Raw genomic sequence first — 17,857 nt, forward strand, 5'->3', positions numbered from 1 at the left:
CTGGACATAACGTGTGTTCAGGACGCTCAGAGCGTATCCTGACTACGACGTTGTGGAATCATAAAGAACGTTATAACGGCAGTCAAATGACCAATGTTGCTAAGCTTGCTAGATAACCTCCTCCAACAGATGACAGAGCTATATTTGGAAAAATCTGTTTGATTTTTATACAGATGGCAGATCAGCTCACGAATAACGGGGGAGATGAAGAGTGGAAATAGTTTTTAAATATCAAGGTATAGAATTTTCACCCTTGTGCCTATGATTTGTTAACAGATGTCGTCTTTGACAGAGATGCCTATAAAGTGAATTGTGCATATTCCTATCTAATGTGACTGTCTAAATAGTCAAGGCGTTTATATTTTACACAATTATATTGTAGACTAGCCCAGGCCTCTGCCTAGAGAGTCAGTTGTCTGTCAAACAATGATGGAGAGCTCGGAATTCAGTCTGGTTTTACTTCAATAAATACCCTTCAATGGGTCCTGGCTGTGGGGTATAATTGTCAGATTTTTATTTTATTTTATAGTTCATCCATCACAATAATGTAGCGCCCCTCTGTAACTGTGAAATGTGTTGAGTTCGCGTCGATAGGTTTCAATGATTAGCAAATATAGTGAGAATTTACACAATAATTCCATGTAGTTTAGTGAGAATTTACACAATAATTCCATATAGTATAGTGAGAATTTACACAATAATTCCATATAGTATAGTGAGAATTTACACAATAATTCCATATAGTATAGTGAGAATTTACACAATAATTCCATATGGTATAGTGAGAATTTACATAATAATTCCATATAGTATAGTGAGAATTTACACAATAATTCCATATAGTATAGTGAGAATTTACACAATAATTCCATATAGTATAGTGAGAATTTACACAATGATAATATAGACTATGGATAGGTTATATGTGTATTGGGGCGGCAGGGTAGCCTAGTGGTTAGAGCGTTGGACTAGTAACCGGAAGGTTGCGAGTTCAAACCCCCGAGCTGACAAGGTACAAATCTGTCGTTCTGCCCCTGAACAGGCAGTTAACCCACTGTTCCCAGGCCGTCATTGAAAATAAGAATTTGTTCTTAACTGACTTGCCTGGTTAAATAAAGGTAAAATAAAAAAATAAATAAATAAAATGTATGGTTGAATATGTTACCAATATGTTTTTGGGCTAATTTCTGAAAATTGAATGATATAGTGTGTCAGTATATTTTTATTTTCTTACATTTTGGAGTAGAATTACCTTTTTTTAAAAGTTAGCAGAACTGAGATTCTCGGTCTTTCGACATAAAAATGATCCCTGGGAGGATCCCGGACCCCCTGAGCAAGGAGAATACATGCACAAAATGAGCCTCAGCAGTAGATAAACTAGACTCCAGCCTCAGCAGTAGATAAACTAGACTCCAGCCTCAGCAGTAGATGAACTAGACTCCAGCCTCAGCAGTAGATAAACTAGACTCCAGCCTCAGCCGTAGATGAACTAGACTCCAGCCTCAGCAGTAGATAAACCAGACTCCAGCCTCAGCAGTAGATAAACTAGACTCCAGCCTCAGCAGTAGATAAACTAGACTCCAGCCTCAGCAGTAGATAAACTAGACTCCAGCCTCAGCAGTAGATAAACTAGACTCCAGCCTCAGCAGTAGATAAACTAGACTCCAGCCTCAGCAGTAGATAAACTAGACTCCAGCCTCAGCAGTAGATAAACTAGACTCCAGCCTCAGCAGTAGATAAACTAGACTCCAGCCTCAGCAGTAGATAAACTAGACTCCAGCCTCAGCAGTAGATAAACTAGACTCCAGCCTCAGCAGTAGATAAACTAGACTCCAGCCTCAGCAGTAGATAAACTAGACTCCAGCCTCAGCAGTAGATAAACTAGACTCCAGTCTCAGCAGTAGATGAACTAGACTCCAGCCTCAGCAGTAGATAAACTAGACTCCAGCCTCAGCAGTAGATGAACTAGACTCCAGCCTCAGCAGTAGATAAACTAGACTCCAGCCTCAGCAGTAGATAAACTAGACTCCAGCCTCAGCAGTAGATAAACTAGACTCCAGCCTCAGCAGTAGATGAACTAGACTCCAGCCTCAGCAGTAGATAAACTAGACTCCAGCCTCAACCGTAGATAAACTAGACTCCAGCCTCAGCAGTAGATAAACTAGACTCCAGCCTCAGCAGTAGATGAACTAGACTCCAGCCTCAGCAGTAGATAAACCAGACTCCAGCCTCAGCAGTAGATAAACTAGACTCCAGCCTCAGCAGTAGATAAACCAGACTCCAGCCTCAGCAGTAGATAAACTAGACTCCAGCCTCAGCAGTAGATAAACTAGACTCCAGCCTCAGCAGTAGATAAACCAGACTCCAGCCTCAGCAGTAGATAAACTAGACTCCAGCCTCAGCAGTAGATAAACTAGACTCCAGCCTCAGCAGTAGATAAACTAGACTCCAGCCTCAGCAGTAGATAAACTAGACTCCAGCCTCAGCAGTAGATGAACTAGACTCCAGCCTCAGCAGCAGTAGATAAACTAGACTCCAGCCTCAGCAGTAGATAAACTAGACTCCAGCCTCAGCAGTAGATAAACTAGACTCCAGCCTCAGCAGTAGATAAACTAGACTCCAGCCTCAGCAGTAGATAAACTAGACTCCAGCCTCAGCAGTAGCTTACTAGACTCCAGCCTCAGCAGTAGATAAACTAGACTCCAGCCTCAGCAGTAGCTTACTAGACTCCAGCTAGGCCTGGCACTACAAAGCAGAACAGAACAGAATGCATGTTTGTTGGCCTGACTTTTTCGTCCGTGTTCATTTGGCTGTTTTTTCTGCCCTAGTGAGAATGAATCCCTAATCAAGCTGTGCCTCTGTTTTCTGCCACCTCTGCAAAGCAGTTAAAGGGACCAGGGTTGAATGGGGGGGGGGGGGGGGGGGGGGATCGTCCAGACATTGTGCAAAGAATTTAAAGGGATGGTCCCTCTGCAAAGCTTTTAAAGAGAGGATGAGAGGTGCCAGATACCATCAGGGTGACTGTTCAATCTCTGGATAGAGACAGGGGTCAGTGTGTGTGTACCTCACTGCTCTCCTTCTCATTAATTTCCTCCTGAATGGTGCTCTTTCTGCTTCTGTAGCATGGTCTTGGCTGTGTACTGTTTATACACACACACACACACACACACGGCTGTTTCTTCCCTGGCTGTCGGGGATTTTCCTAGTCTCATTTACTGAGTAGCTCATCACCTGTCCTACTGCTCTCTTTCTCTCGCTCTCTCTCAACATTTTAAATGTAAGGGATTTATTGGCATGTTTACGTTGCCAAAGCAAGTGAAGTAGATAATAAACAAAAGTGAAATTTACAGTTCCAAAAATTTAAAAAAACTACATTTCAAATGTCATATAGTGTAAATACACAGTGTTGTAATGATGTGCAAATATTTAAAGGGAAAATAGCATAAATATGGGTTGTATTTACAATGGTGTGTGTGTTCTTCACTGGTTGCCCTTTTCTTGTGGCAACAGGTCACACATCTTGCTGCTGTGACGGCACACTGTGGTATTTCACCCAGTAGATATGGGAGTTTATCAAAATCGGGTTTGTTTTCTAAATCTTTGTGGATCTGTGTAATCTGAGGGAAATATGTCTCTCTAATATGGTCATACATTTGGCAGGAGGTTAGGAAGTGCAGCTCAGTTTCTACCTCATTTTGTGGGCGGTGAGCACATAGCCTGTCTTCTCTTGAGAGCCATGTCTGCCTACGGCGGCCTTTCTCAATAGCAAGGCTATGCTCACTGAGTCTGTACATAGTCAAAGCTTTCCTTAAGTTGGGGTCAGTCACAGTGGTCAGGTATTTTGCCACTGTGTACTCTCTGTTTAGGGCCAAATAGCATTCTAGTTTACTCAGTTTTTTTGTTAATTCATTCAAATGTGTCAAGTAATGATCTGTTTGTTTTCTCATGACTTGATTGGTTCTAATTGTGCTGTTGTCCTGGGGCTCTGTGGGGTCTGTTTGTGTTTGTGAAAAGAGCCCCAGGACCAGCTTGCTTAGGAGACTCTTCTCCGGGTTCATCTCTCTGTAGGTGATGGCTTTGTTATGGAAGGTTTGGGAATCACTCCCTATTAGGTGGTTGTAGAATTTAACGTCTATTTTCTGGATTTTGGTAATTAGTGGGTATCGGCCGAATTCTGCTCTGCATGCATTATTTGGTGTTTTACATTGTACACTGAGGATATTTTTGCAGAATTCTACATGCAGAGTCCCATTTTGTGAAGTCTTGGTTGGTGAGCGGACCCCAGACCTCACAACCATAAAGGGCAATGGGTTATATAACTGATTCAAGTATTTTTGGCCAGATCCTAATTGGTCTGTCAACTTTTATGTTCCTTTTGATGGCATAGAAGGCCCTTCTTGCCTTGTCTCTCAGATCGTTCACAGCTTTGTGGAAGTTACCTGTGGCGCTGATGTTTAGGCCGAGGTATGTATAGTGTGTGTGCTCTAGGGCAACGGTGTCTAGATGGAATTTGTAGTCGTGGTCCTGGCAACTGGACTTTTTTTGGAACACCATTTTTTTATTGTCAAGGCCCAGGTCTGTCAGGGCCCAGGTCTGTCAGGGCCCAGGTCTGTCAGGGCCCAGGTCTGTCAGGGCCCAGGTCTGACAGAATCTGTGCAGAAGATCTAGTTGCTGCTGCAGGCCCTCCTTGGTTGGTGACAGAAGCACCAGATCATCAGCAAACAGACCTTTGATTTCAGATTCTAGTAGGGTGAGGCTGGGTGCTGCAGACTGTTCTAGTGCCCACGCCAATTTGTTGATATATATGTTGAAGAGAGTGTGCCTACAGCAGCACAGATTCTGCCAGACCTGGGCCCTGACAGTAAATCTCAGTAAGACCAAAATAATGGTGTTCCAAAAAAGGTCCGGTCGCCACAACCACATACAAATTCCATCTAGACACTGTTGCCCTAGAGCACACAAAACTATATTTACCTCATCCTAAACATCAGCACCACAGGTAACTTCCACAAAGCTGTGAACGAGCTGAGAGACAAGGCAAGAAGGGCCTTCTATGCCAACAAAAGGAACATGAAATTCGACATATCAATTAGGATCTGGCTAAAAATACTTGAATCAGTTATAGAACCCATTGCCCTTTATGGTTTTGAGGTATGGGTTCCGCTCACCAACCAAGACTTCACAAAATGGGACAAACACCAAATTGAGACTCTGCATACAGAATTCTGCAAAAATATAATTTGTGTACAACGTAGAACACCAAATAATGCATGCAGAGCAGATTTAGGCTGATAACCACTAATTATCAAAATCCAGAAAAGAGCTGTTAAATTCTACAACCACCTGAAAGGAAACGATTCCCAAACCTTCCATAACAAAGCCATCACCTACAGAGAGATGAACCTGTGGAAGAGTCCCCTTAGCAAGCTGGTCCTGGGGCTCTGTTCACAAACACAAACACACCCTACAGAGCCCCAGGACAACAGCACAATTAGACCCAACCAAATCATGAGAAAACAAAAAGATAATTACTTGACACATTGGAAAGAATTAACAAAAAAACAGAGCAAACTAGAATGCTGTTTGGCCCTACACAGAGAGTACACAGCGGCAGAATACCTGACCACTGTGACTGACCCAAACTTAAGGAAAGCTTTGACTATGTACAGACTCAGTGAGCATATTGCTATTGAGAAAGGCCGCCGTAGGCAGACATGGCTCTCAAGAGAAGACAGGCTATGTGCTCACCGCCCACAAAATGAGGTAGAAACTGAGCTGCACTTCCTAACCTCCTGCCCAATGTATGACCATATTAGAGACACATATTTCCCTCAGATTACACAGATCCACAAAGATTTAGAAAACAAACCCGATTTTGATAAACTCCCATATCTACTGGGTGAAATACCACAGTGTGTCATCACAGCAGCAAGATGTGTGACCTTTTGCCACAAGAAAAGGTCAACCAGTGAAGAACAAACACCATTGTAAATACAACCCATATTTATGCTATTTTCCCTTTTGTACATTCAATATTTGCACATCATTACAACACTGTGTATTTACACTATATGACATTTGAAATGTCTTAATTATTTTGGAACTTCTGTATGTGTAATGTTTACTATTCATTTTTATTGTTTATTTCACTTTATATATTATCTACTTCACTTGCTTTGGCAACGTTAACATATGTTTCCCATGCCAATAAAGGCCCTTGAATTGAATTGAGAGACCCACTTGCTTCCCGTGTTTCAGAAATAATCTATACTCCAGTACTGTAGCAGAATGACTAGTCTAATCTAGTATCTTTAGCTCTATACTCCAGTACTGTAGCAGAATGACTAGTCTAATCTAGTATCTTTAGCTCTATACTCCAGTACTGTAGCAGAATGACTAGTCTAATCTAGTATCTTTAGCTCTATACTCCAGTACTGTAGCAGAATGACTAGTCTAATCTAGTATCTTTAGCTCTATACTCCAGTACTGTCGCAGAATGACTAGTCTAATCTAGTATCTTTAGCTCTATACTCCAGTACTGTAGCAGAATGACTAGTCTAATCTAGTATCTTTAGCTCTATACTCCAGTACTGTAGCAGAATGACTAGTCTAATCTAGTATCTTTAGCTCTATACTCCAGTACTGTAGCAGAATGACTAGTCTAATCTAGTATCTTTAGCTCTATACTCCCGTACTGTAGCAGAATGACTAGTCTAATCTAGTATCTTTAGCTCTATACTCCAGTACTGTCGCAGAATGACTAGTCTAATCTAGTATCTTTAGCTCTATACTCCAGTACTGTCGCAGAATGACTAGTCTAATCTAGTATCTTTAGCTCTATACTCCAGTACTGTCGCAGAATGACTACTCTAATCTAGTATCTTTAGCTCTATACTCCAGTACTGTAGCAGAATGACTAGTCTAATCTAGTATCTTTAGCTCTATACTCCAGTACTGTAGCAGAATGACTAGTCTAATCTAGTATCTTTAGCTCTATACTCCAGTACTGTAGCAGAATGACTAGTATAATCTAGTATCTTTAGCTCTATACTCCAGTACTGTAGCAGAATGACTAGTCTAATCTAGTATCTTTAGCTCTATACTCCCGTACTGTAGCAGAATGACTAGTCTAATCTAGTATCTTTAGCTCTATACTCCAGTACTGTAGCAGAATGACTAGTCTAATCTAGTATCTTTAGCTCTATACTCCAGTACTGTAGCAGAATGACTAGTCTAATCTAGTATCTTTAGCTCTATACTCCCGTACTGTAGCAGAATGACTAGTCTAATCTAGTATCTTTAGCTCTATACTCCCGTACTGTAGCAGAATGACTAGTCTAATCTAGTATCTTTAGCTCTATACTCCAGTACTGTAGCAGAATGACTAGTATAATCTAGTATCTTTAGCTCTATACTCCAGTACTGTAGCAGAATGACTAGTCTAATCTAGTATCTTTAGCTCTATACTCCAGTACTGTAGCAGAATGACTAGTATAATCTAGTATCTTTAGCTCTATACTCCAGTACTGTAGCAGAATGACTAGTCTAATCTAGTATCTTTAGCTCTATACTCCCGTACTGTAGCAGAATGACTAGTCTAATCTAGTATCTTTAGTTCATGTCTGCGTTGTTTGTCTTTGTTGATGACACACTAATATTTCTAGTCTGACTTGCTCTCTCTCCCTTTCGTGTGTGTGTGTGTGTGTGTGTGTGTGTGTGTGTGTGTGTGTGTGTGTGGTGTGTGTGTGTGTGTTAGGAGGCAGATGGAGAGGACAGACTGGGTCTGCCTGGTGAGGCCGGAGGAGACGGCGAATATAAAGCAGACACCTCATCCGTTCCTCCCTCCACAGCAGACAACACTCCACAGTTCCTCAAAGAGGCCGTGGAGGGCCTCAACCCCAGGTAACACACACATTAACATCCTCACTGGAGGGAGAGGTGGGATTGTACTCTATACTACACATTGAATACACTATAATAACCACACGGAGATGCATTTTGAACCACACACACACACATTATAACCTTTTGGGTTATGACCAGCATTATAGAGTAATGAGATGTGGGAGGGACACCACATTAGTCCAGCATTATAGAGTAATGAGATGTGGGAGGGACACTACATTAGTCCAGCATTATAGAGTAACGAGAGGTGGGAGGGACACCACATTAGTCCAGCATTATAGAGTAACGAGAGGTGGGAGGGACACTACATTAGTCCAGCATTGTAGAGTAACGAGAGGTGGGAGGGACACTACATTAGTCCAGCATTATAGAGTAACGAGAGGTGGGAGGGACACCACGGTAGTCCAGCATTATAGAGTAATGAGATGTGGGAGGGACACCACATTAGTCCAGCATTATAGAGTAACGAGAGGTGGGAGGGACACTACATTAGTCCAGCATTATAGTGTAACGAGAGGTGGGAGGGACACCACATTAGTCCAGCATTATAGTGTAACGAGAGGTGGGAGGGACACTACATTAGTCCAGCATTATAGTGTAACGAGAGGTGGGAGGGACACCACATTAGTCCAGCATTATAGAGTCACGAGAGGTGGGAGGGACACCACGGTAGTCCAGCATTATAGATTAACGAGAGGTGGGAGGGACACCACATTAGTCCAGCATTATAGAGTTACGAGAGGTGGGAGGGACACCACATTATTCCAGCATTACAGAGTAACGAGATGTGGGAGGGACACCACATTAGTCCAGCATTATAGAGTAACGAGAGGTGGGAGGGACACTACATTAGTCCAGCATTATAGTGTAACGAGAGGTGGGAGGGACACCACATTAGTCCAGCATTATAGAGTCATGAGAGGTGGGAGGGACACCACATTAGTCCAGCATTATAGAGTAACGAGAGGTGGGAGGGACACTACATTAGTCCAGCATTATAGTGTAACGAGAGGTGGGAGGGACACCACATTAGTCCAGCATTATAGAGTCATGAGAGGTGGGAGGGACACCACATTAGTCCAGCATTATAGAGTAATGAGGTAGGAGGAACATACATTAGTCCAGCATTATAGAGTAATGAGGTAGGAGGAACACTACATTAGTCTAGCATTATAGAGTCATGAGAGGTGGGAAGGACACTACATTAGTCCAGCATTATAGAGTAACGAGGTAGGAGGAACACTACATTAGTCCAGCATTATAGAGTAACGAGAGGTGGGAGGGAGAGTAAGAGGTAGGAAGAGTACATGAATTGGATTGCCGAGGCAGCACAGCAAGCCACTTTGTTTCCTTGGGGGAACTGTGACGCTCGTGTCCCAGCCTCTGTACACCAGTTTATACCTGGATTTAAGCATGCCTATCCCGTGTTTGCAGTCAAGTGTATTTAGCCTGTCTAGATTTATGTACCAAACATTCATGAGCTCCAGAAAGTGTTGGGACAGTTTGGCTCTGTACCTCAGCTCTTTGGATTTGAGATGATACAACGAGGATTAAGTGTCAGCTTTAATTTGAGGGTATTTTCATCCATATCGGGTAAACCGTTTAGAAATTACAGCAGTTCCTTGTACAGTAGTACCTCCATTTTAGTGGACTTAGGTATTAAAGAAGTCAAAAGTCCCATTTTCCTAAAAAAAACAAACATGATTTATTTATTTTTATCTTTATTTAACCAGGCAAGTCAGTTAAGAACAAATTCTTATTTTCAATGAAGGCCTGGGAACAGTGGGGTTAACTGCCTGTTCAGGGGCAGAACGACGGGTCAATGTCCCAATACTGTTGGAGCTCGCTGTCGGTATCCAGTGACCCATACCTTTGTTCAACTGTAAAAACAGGATAGCTTTGTTTTTAATGACTGTGGTGAGATATTGGGGGTTTATGCAGGCCTACATTGATGTTTCTGGGTATCTGTGTGTATTGATGTGTCTGTGTGTATTGATGTGTCTGTGTGTATTGATGTGCTGTGTGTATTGATGTGTCTGTGTGTATTGATGTGTCTGTGTGTATTGATGTGTCTGTGTGTATTGATGTGTCTGTGTGTATTGATGTGTCTGTGTGTATTGATGTGCTGTGTGTATTGATGTGTCTGTGTGTATTGATGTGTCTGTGTGTATTGATGTGTCTGTGTGTATTGATGTGTCTGTGTGTATTGATGTGTCTGTGTGTATTGATGTGTCTGTGTGTATTGATGTGTCTGTGTGTATTGATGTGTCTGTGTGTATTGATGTGTCTGTGTGTATTGATGTGTCTGTGTGTATTGATGTGTCTGTGTGTATTGATGTGTCGTGTGTATTGATGTGTCTGTGTGTATTGATGTGTCTGTGTGTATTGATGTGTCTGTGTGTATTGATGTGTCTGTGTGTATTGATGTGTCTGTGTGTATTGATGTGTCTGTGTGTATTGATGTGTCTGTGTGTATTGATGTGTCTGTGTGTATTGATGTGTCTGTGTGTATTGATGTGTCTGTGTGTATTGATGTGTCGTGTGTATTGATGTGTCGTGTGTATTGATGTGTCTGTGTGTATTGATGTGCTGTGTGTATTGATGTGCTGTGTGTATTGATGTGTCTGTGTGTATTGATGTGTCTGTGTGTATTGATGTGTCTGTGTGTATTGATGTGTCTGTGTGTATTGATGTGTCTGTGTGTATTGATGTGTCTGTGTGTATTGATGTGTCTGTGTGTATTGATGTGTCTGTGTGTATTGATGTGTCTGTGTGTATTGATGTGTCTGTGTGTATTGATGTGCTGTGTGTATTGATGTGTCTGTGTGTATTGATGTGTCTGTGTGTATTGATGTGTCTGTGTGTATTGATGTGTCTGTGTGTATTGATGTGTCTGTGTGTATTGATGTGTCTGTGTGTATTGATGTGTCTGTGTGTATTGATGTGTCTGTGTGTATTGATGTGTCTGTGTGTATTGATGTGTCTGTGTGTATTGATGTGCTGTGTGTATTGATGTGTCTGTGTGTATTGATGTGTCTGTGTGTATTGATGTGTCTGTGTGTATTGATGTGTCTGTGTGTATTGATGTGTCTGTGTGTATTGATGTGTCTGTGTGTATTGATGTGCTGTGTGTATTGATGTGTCTGTGTGTATTGATGTGTCTGTGTGTATTGATGTGTCTGTGTGTATTGATGTGTCTGTGTGTATTGATGTGTCTGTGTGTATTGATGTGTCTGTGTGTATTGATGTGTCTGTGTGTATTGATGTGTCTGTGTGTATTGATGTGTCTGTGTGTATTGATGTGTCTGTGTGTATTGATGTGTCTGTGTGTATTGATGTGTCTGTGTGTATTGATGTGTTGTGTGTATTGATGTGTCTGTGTGTATTGATGTGCTGTGTGTATTGATGTGCTGTGTGTATTGATGTGCTGTGTGTATTGATGTGTCTGTGTGTATTGATGTGTCTGTGTGTATTGATGTGTCTGTGTGTATTGATGTGCTGTGTGTATTGATGTGTCTGTGTGTATTGATGTGTCTGTGTGTATTGATGTGTCTGTGTGTATTGATGTGTCTGTGTGTATTGATGTGTCTGTGTGTATTGATGTGTCTGTGTGTATTGATGTGTCTGTGTGTATTGATGTGTCTGTGTGTATTGATGTGTCTGTGTGTATTGATGTGTCTGTGTGTATTGATGTGTCTGTGTGTATTGATGTGCTGTGTGTATTGATGTGTCTGTGTGTATTGATGTGTCTGTGTGTATTGATGTGTCTGTGTGTATTGATGTGTCTGTGTGTATTGATGTGTCTGTGTGTATTGATGTGCTGTGTGTATTGATGTGTCTGTGTGTATTGATGTGCTGTGTGTATTGATGTGCTGTGTGTATTGATGTGTCTGTGTGTATTGATGTGTCTGTGTGTATTGATGTGTCTGTGTGTATTGATGTGTCTGTGTGTATTGATGTGTCTGTGTGTATTGATGTGTCTGTGTGTATTGATGTGCTGTGTGTATTGATGTGCTGTGTGTATTGATGTGCTGTGTGTATTGATGTGTCTGTGTGTATTGATGTGTCTGTGTGTATTGATGTGTCTGTGTGTATTGATGTGTCTGTGTGTATTGATGTGTCTGTGTGTATTGATGTGCTGTGTGTATTGATGTGTCTGTGTGTATTGATGTGTCTGTGTGTATTGATGTGTCTGTGTGTATTGATGTGTCTGTGTGTATTGATGTCTGTGTGTATTGATGTGCTGTGTATTGATGTGTCTGTGTGTATTGATGTGTCTGTGTGTATTGATGTGCTGTGTGTATTGATGTGTCTGTGTGTATTGATGTGTCTGTGTGTATTGATGTGCTGTGTGTATTGATGTGCTGTGTGTATTGATGTGTCTGTGTGTATTGATGTGTCTGTGTGTGTTGATGTGTCTGTGTGTATTGATGTGTCTGTGTGTATTGATGTGTCTGTGTGTATTGATGTGCTGTGTGTATTGATGTGTCTGTGTGTATTGATGTGTCTGTGTGTATTGATGTGTCTGTGTGTATTGATGTGTCTGTGTGTATTGATGTGTCTGTGTGTATTGATGTGTCTGTGTGTATTGATGTGCTGTGTGTATTGATGTGTCTGTGTGTATTGATGTGTCTGTGTGTATTGATGTGTCTGTGTGTATTGATGTGTCTGTGTGTATTGATGTGTCTGTGTGTATTGATGTGCTGTGTGTATTGATGTGCTGTGTGTATTGATGTGTCTGTGTGTATTGATGTGTCTGTGTGTATTGATGTGTCTGTGTGTATTGATGTGTCTGTGTGTATTGATGTGTCTGTGTGTATTGATGTGTCTGTGTGTATTGATGTGTCTGTGTGTATTGATGTGTCTGTGTGTATGGATGTGTCTGTGTGTATGGATGTGTCTGTGTGTACTGATGTGTCTGTGTGTATTGATGTGTCTGTGTGTATTGATGTGTCTGTGTGTATTGATGTGCTGTGTGTATTGATGTGCTGTGTGTATTGATGTGTCTGTGTGTATCGATGTGTCTGTGTGTATTGATGTGTCTGTGTGTATTGATGTGTCTGTGTGTATTGATGTGTCTGTGTGTATTGATGTGTCTGTGTGTATTGATGTGTCTGTGTGTATTGATGTGTCTGTGTGTATTGATGTGTCTGTGTGTATTGATGGGCTGTGTGTATTGATGTGTCTGTGTGTATTGATGTGTCTGTGTGTATTGATGTGTCTGTGTGTATTGATGTGTCTGTGTATTGATGTGTCTGTGTGTATTGATGTGTCTGTGTGTATTGATGTGTCTGTGTATTGATGTGTCTGTGTGTATTGATGTGTCTGTGTGTATTGATGTGCTGTGTGTATTGATGTGTCTGTGTGTATTGATGTGTCTGTGTGTATTGATGTGTCTGTGTGTATTGATGTGTCTGTGTGTATTGATGTGTCTGTGTGTATTGATGTGTCTGTGTGTATTGATGTGCTGTGTGTATTGATGTGTCTGTGTGTATTGATGTGTCTGTGTGTATTGATGTGTCTGTGTGTATTGATGTGTCTGTGTGTATTGATGTGTCTGTGTGTATTGATGTGTCTGTGTGTATTGATGTGCTGTGTGTATTGATGTGTCTGTGTGTATTGATGTGTCTGTGTGTATTGATGTGCTGTGTGTATTGATGTGTCTGTGTGTATTGATGTGTCTGTGTATTGATGTGCTGTGTGTATTGATGTGCTGTGTGTATTGATGTGTCTGTGTGTATTGATGTGTCTGTGTGTATTGATGTGTCTGTGTGTATTGATGTGTCTGTGTGTATTGATGTGTCTGTGTGTATTGATGTGTCTGTGTGTATTGATGTGTCTGTGTGTATTGATGTGTCTGTGTGTATTGATGTGTCTGTGTGTATTGATGTGTCTGTGTGTATTGATGTGTCTGTGTGTATTGATGTGTCTGTGTGTATTGATGTGCTGTGTGTATTGATGTGCTGTGTGTATTGATGTGCTGTGTGTATTGATGTGTCTGTGTGTATTGATGTGTCTGTGTGTATTGATGTGTCTGTGTGTATTGATGTGTCTGTGTGTATTGATGTGTCTGTGTGTATTGATGTGCTGTGTGTATTGATGTGTCTGTGTGTATTGATGTGTCTGTGTGTATTGATGTGTCTGTGTGTATTGATGTGTCTGTGTGTATTGATGTCTGTGTGTATTGATGTCTGTGTGTATTGATGTCTGTGTGTATTGATGTGTCTGTGTGTATTGATGTGCTGTGTGTATTGATGTGTCTGTGTGTATTGATGTGTCTGTGTGTATTGATGTGCTGTGTGTATTGATGTGCTGTGTGTATTGATGTGTCTGTGTGTATTGATGTGTCTGTGTGTATTGATGTGCTGTGTGTATTGATGTGTCTGTGTGTATTGATGTGTCTGTGTGTATTGATGTGCTGTGTGTATTGATGTGCTGTGTGTATTGATGTGTCTGTGTGTATTGATGTGTCTGTGTGTATTGATGTGTCTGTGTGTATTGATGTGTCTGTGTGTATTGATGTGCTGTGTGTATTGATGTGTCTGTGTGTATTGATGTGTCTGTGTGTATTGATGTGTCTGTGTGTATTGATGTGTCTGTGTGTATTGATGTGTCTGTGTGTATTGATGTGTCTGTGTGTATTGATGTGTCTGTGTGTATTGATGTGTCTGTGTGTATTGATGTGTCTGTGTGTATTGATGTGTCTGTGTGTATTGATGTGTCTGTGTGTATTGATGTGTCTGTGTGTATTGATGTGCTGTGTGTATTGATGTGTCTGTGTGTATTGATGTGTCTGTGTGTATTGATGTGTCTGTGTGTATTGATGTGTCTGTGTGTATTGATGTGTCTGTGTGTATTGATGTGCTGTGTGTATTGATGTGTCTGTGTGTATTGATGTGCTGTGTGTATTGATGTGCTGTGTGTATTGATGTGTCTGTGTGTATTGATGTGTCTGTGTGTATTGATGTGTCTGTGTGTATTGATGTGTCTGTGTGTATTGATGTGTCTGTGTGTATTGATGTGTCTGTGTGTATTGATGTGCTGTGTGTATTGATGTGCTGTGTGTATTGATGTGTCTGTGTGTATTGATGTGTCTGTGTGTATTGATGTGTCTGTGTGTATTGATGTGTCTGTGTGTATTGATGTGTCTGTGTGTATTGATGTGCTGTGTGTATTGATGTGTCTGTGTGTATTGATGTGTCTGTGTGTATTGATGTGTCTGTGTGTATTGATGTGTCTGTGTGTATTGATGTCTGTGTGTATTGATGTGCTGTGTATTGATGTGTCTGTGTGTATTGATGTGTCTGTGTGTATTGATGTGCTGTGTGTATTGATGTGTCTGTGTGTATTGATGTGTCTGTGTGTATTGATGTGCTGTGTGTATTGATGTGCTGTGTGTATTGATGTGTCTGTGTGTATTGATGTGTCTGTGTGTGTTGATGTGTCTGTGTGTATTGATGTGTCTGTGTGTATTGATGTGTCTGTGTGTATTGATGTGCTGTGTGTATTGATGTGTCTGTGTGTATTGATGTGTCTGTGTGTATTGATGTGTCTGTGTGTATTGATGTGTCTGTGTGTATTGATGTGTCTGTGTGTATTGATGTGTCTGTGTGTATTGATGTGCTGTGTGTATTGATGTGTCTGTGTGTATTGATGTGTCTGTGTGTATTGATGTGTCTGTGTGTATTGATGTGTCTGTGTGTATTGATGTGTCTGTGTGTATTGATGTGCTGTGTGTATTGATGTGCTGTGTGTATTGATGTGTCTGTGTGTATTGATGTGTCTGTGTGTATTGATGTGTCTGTGTGTATTGATGTGTCTGTGTGTATTGATGTGTCTGTGTGTATTGATGTGTCTGTGTGTATTGATGTGTCTGTGTGTATTGATGTGTCTGTGTGTATGGATGTGTCTGTGTGTATGGATGTGTCTGTGTGTACTGATGTGTCTGTGTGTATTGATGTGTCTGTGTGTATTGATGTGTCTGTGTGTATTGATGTGCTGTGTGTATTGATGTGCTGTGTGTATTGATGTGTCTGTGTGTATCGATGTGTCTGTGTGTATTGATGTGTCTGTGTGTATTGATGTGTCTGTGTGTATTGATGTGTCTGTGTGTATTGATGTGTCTGTGTGTATTGATGTGTCTGTGTGTATTGATGTGTCTGTGTGTATTGATGTGTCTGTGTGTATTGATGTGTCTGTGTGTATTGATGTGTCTGTGTGTATTGATGTGTCTGTGTGTATTGATGTGCTGTGTGTATTGATGTGTCTGTGTGTATTGATGTGTCTGTGTGTATTGATGTGCTGTGTGTATTGATGTGTCTGTGTGTATTGATGTGTCTGTGTATTGATGTGCTGTGTGTATTGATGTGCTGTGTGTATTGATGTGTCTGTGTGTATTGATGTGCTGTGTGTATTGATGTGTCTGTGTGTATTGATGTGTCTGTGTGTATTGATGTGTCTGTGTGTATTGATGTGTCTGTGTGTATTGATGTGTCTGTGTGTATTGATGTGTCTGTGTGTATTGATGTGTCTGTGTGTATTGATGTGTCTGTGTGTATTGATGTGTCTGTGTGTATTGATGTGTCTGTGTGTATTGATGTGCTGTGTGTATTGATGTGCTGTGTGTATTGATGTGCTGTGTGTATTGATGTGTCTGTGTGTATTGATGTGTCTGTGTGTATTGATGTGTCTGTGTGTATTGATGTGTCTGTGTGTATTGATGTGTCTGTGTGTATTGATGTGCTGTGTGTATTGATGTGTCTGTGTGTATTGATGTGTCTGTGTGTATTGATGTGTCTGTGTGTATTGATGTGTCTGTGTGTATTGATGTCTGTGTGTATTGATGTCTGTGTGTATTGATGTCTGTGTGTATTGATGTGTCTGTGTGTATTGATGTGCTGTGTGTATTGATGTGTCTGTGTGTATTGATGTGTCTGTGTGTATTGATGTGCTGTGTGTATTGATGTGCTGTGTGTATTGATGTGTCTGTGTGTATTGATGTGTCTGTGTGTATTGATGTGCTGTGTGTATTGATGTGTCTGTGTGTATTGATGTGTCTGTGTGTATTGATGTGCTGTGTGTATTGATGTGCTGTGTGTATTGATGTGTCTGTGTGTATTGATGTGTCTGTGTGTATTGATGTGTCTGTGTGTATTGATGTGTCTGTGTGTATTGATGTGCTGTGTGTATTGATGTGTCTGTGTGTATTGATGTGTCTGTGTGTATTGATGTGTCTGTGTGTATTGATGTGTCTGTGTGTATTGATGTGTCTGTGTGTATTGATGTGTCTGTGTGTATTGATGTGTCTGTGTGTATTGATGTGTCTGTGTGTATTGATGTGTCTGTGTGTATTGATGTGTCTGTGTGTATTGATGTGTCTGTGTGTATTGATGTGTCTGTGTGTATTGATGTGCTGTGTGTATTGATGTGTCTGTGTGTATTGATGTGTCTGTGTGTATTGATGTGTCTGTGTGTATTGATGTGTCTGTGTGTATTGATGTGTCTGTGTGTATTGATGTGCTGTGTGTATTGATGTGTCTGTGTGTATTGATGTGCTGTGTGTATTGATGTGCTGTGTGTATTGATGTGTCTGTGTGTATTGATGTGTCTGTGTGTATTGATGTGTCTGTGTGTATTGATGTGTCTGTGTGTATTGATGTGTCTGTGTGTATTGATGTGTCTGTGTGTATTGATGTGCTGTGTGTATTGATGTGCTGTGTGTATTGATGTGTCTGTGTGTATTGATGTGCTGTGTGTATTGATGTGTCTGTGTGTATTGATGTGTCTGTGTGTATTGATGTGTCTGTGTGTATTGATGTGTCTGTGTGTATTGATGTGTCTGTGTGTATTGATGTGTCTGTGTGTATTGATGTGCTGTGTGTATTGATGTGCTGTGTGTATTGATGTGTCTGTGTGTATTGATGTGTCTGTGTGTATTGATGTGTCTGTGTGT

At 41.0% G+C, this 17,857-nt stretch overlaps 1 protein-coding gene across 1 annotated transcript in view; it reads left to right on the forward strand.

The window, feature by feature from the left end:
• LOC110525165 (phosphatidate cytidylyltransferase 1) overlaps nucleotides 1–17,857 on the forward strand; it is a 72,928-nt gene that overhangs the window by 9,598 nt on the left and 45,473 nt on the right. The window contains exon 2 of the mRNA XM_036979228.1: nucleotides 7,757–7,902. Within this exon, the coding sequence (XP_036835123.1) occupies nucleotides 7,757–7,902 (146 nt within the window). The remainder of the gene's footprint in view (nucleotides 1–7,756; nucleotides 7,903–17,857) is intronic.

Source organism: Oncorhynchus mykiss, chromosome 6 (genome assembly GCF_013265735.2).
Source record: "Oncorhynchus mykiss isolate Arlee chromosome 6, USDA_OmykA_1.1, whole genome shotgun sequence".
NCBI classification, from domain to species: Eukaryota; Metazoa; Chordata; class Actinopteri; order Salmoniformes; family Salmonidae; genus Oncorhynchus; species Oncorhynchus mykiss.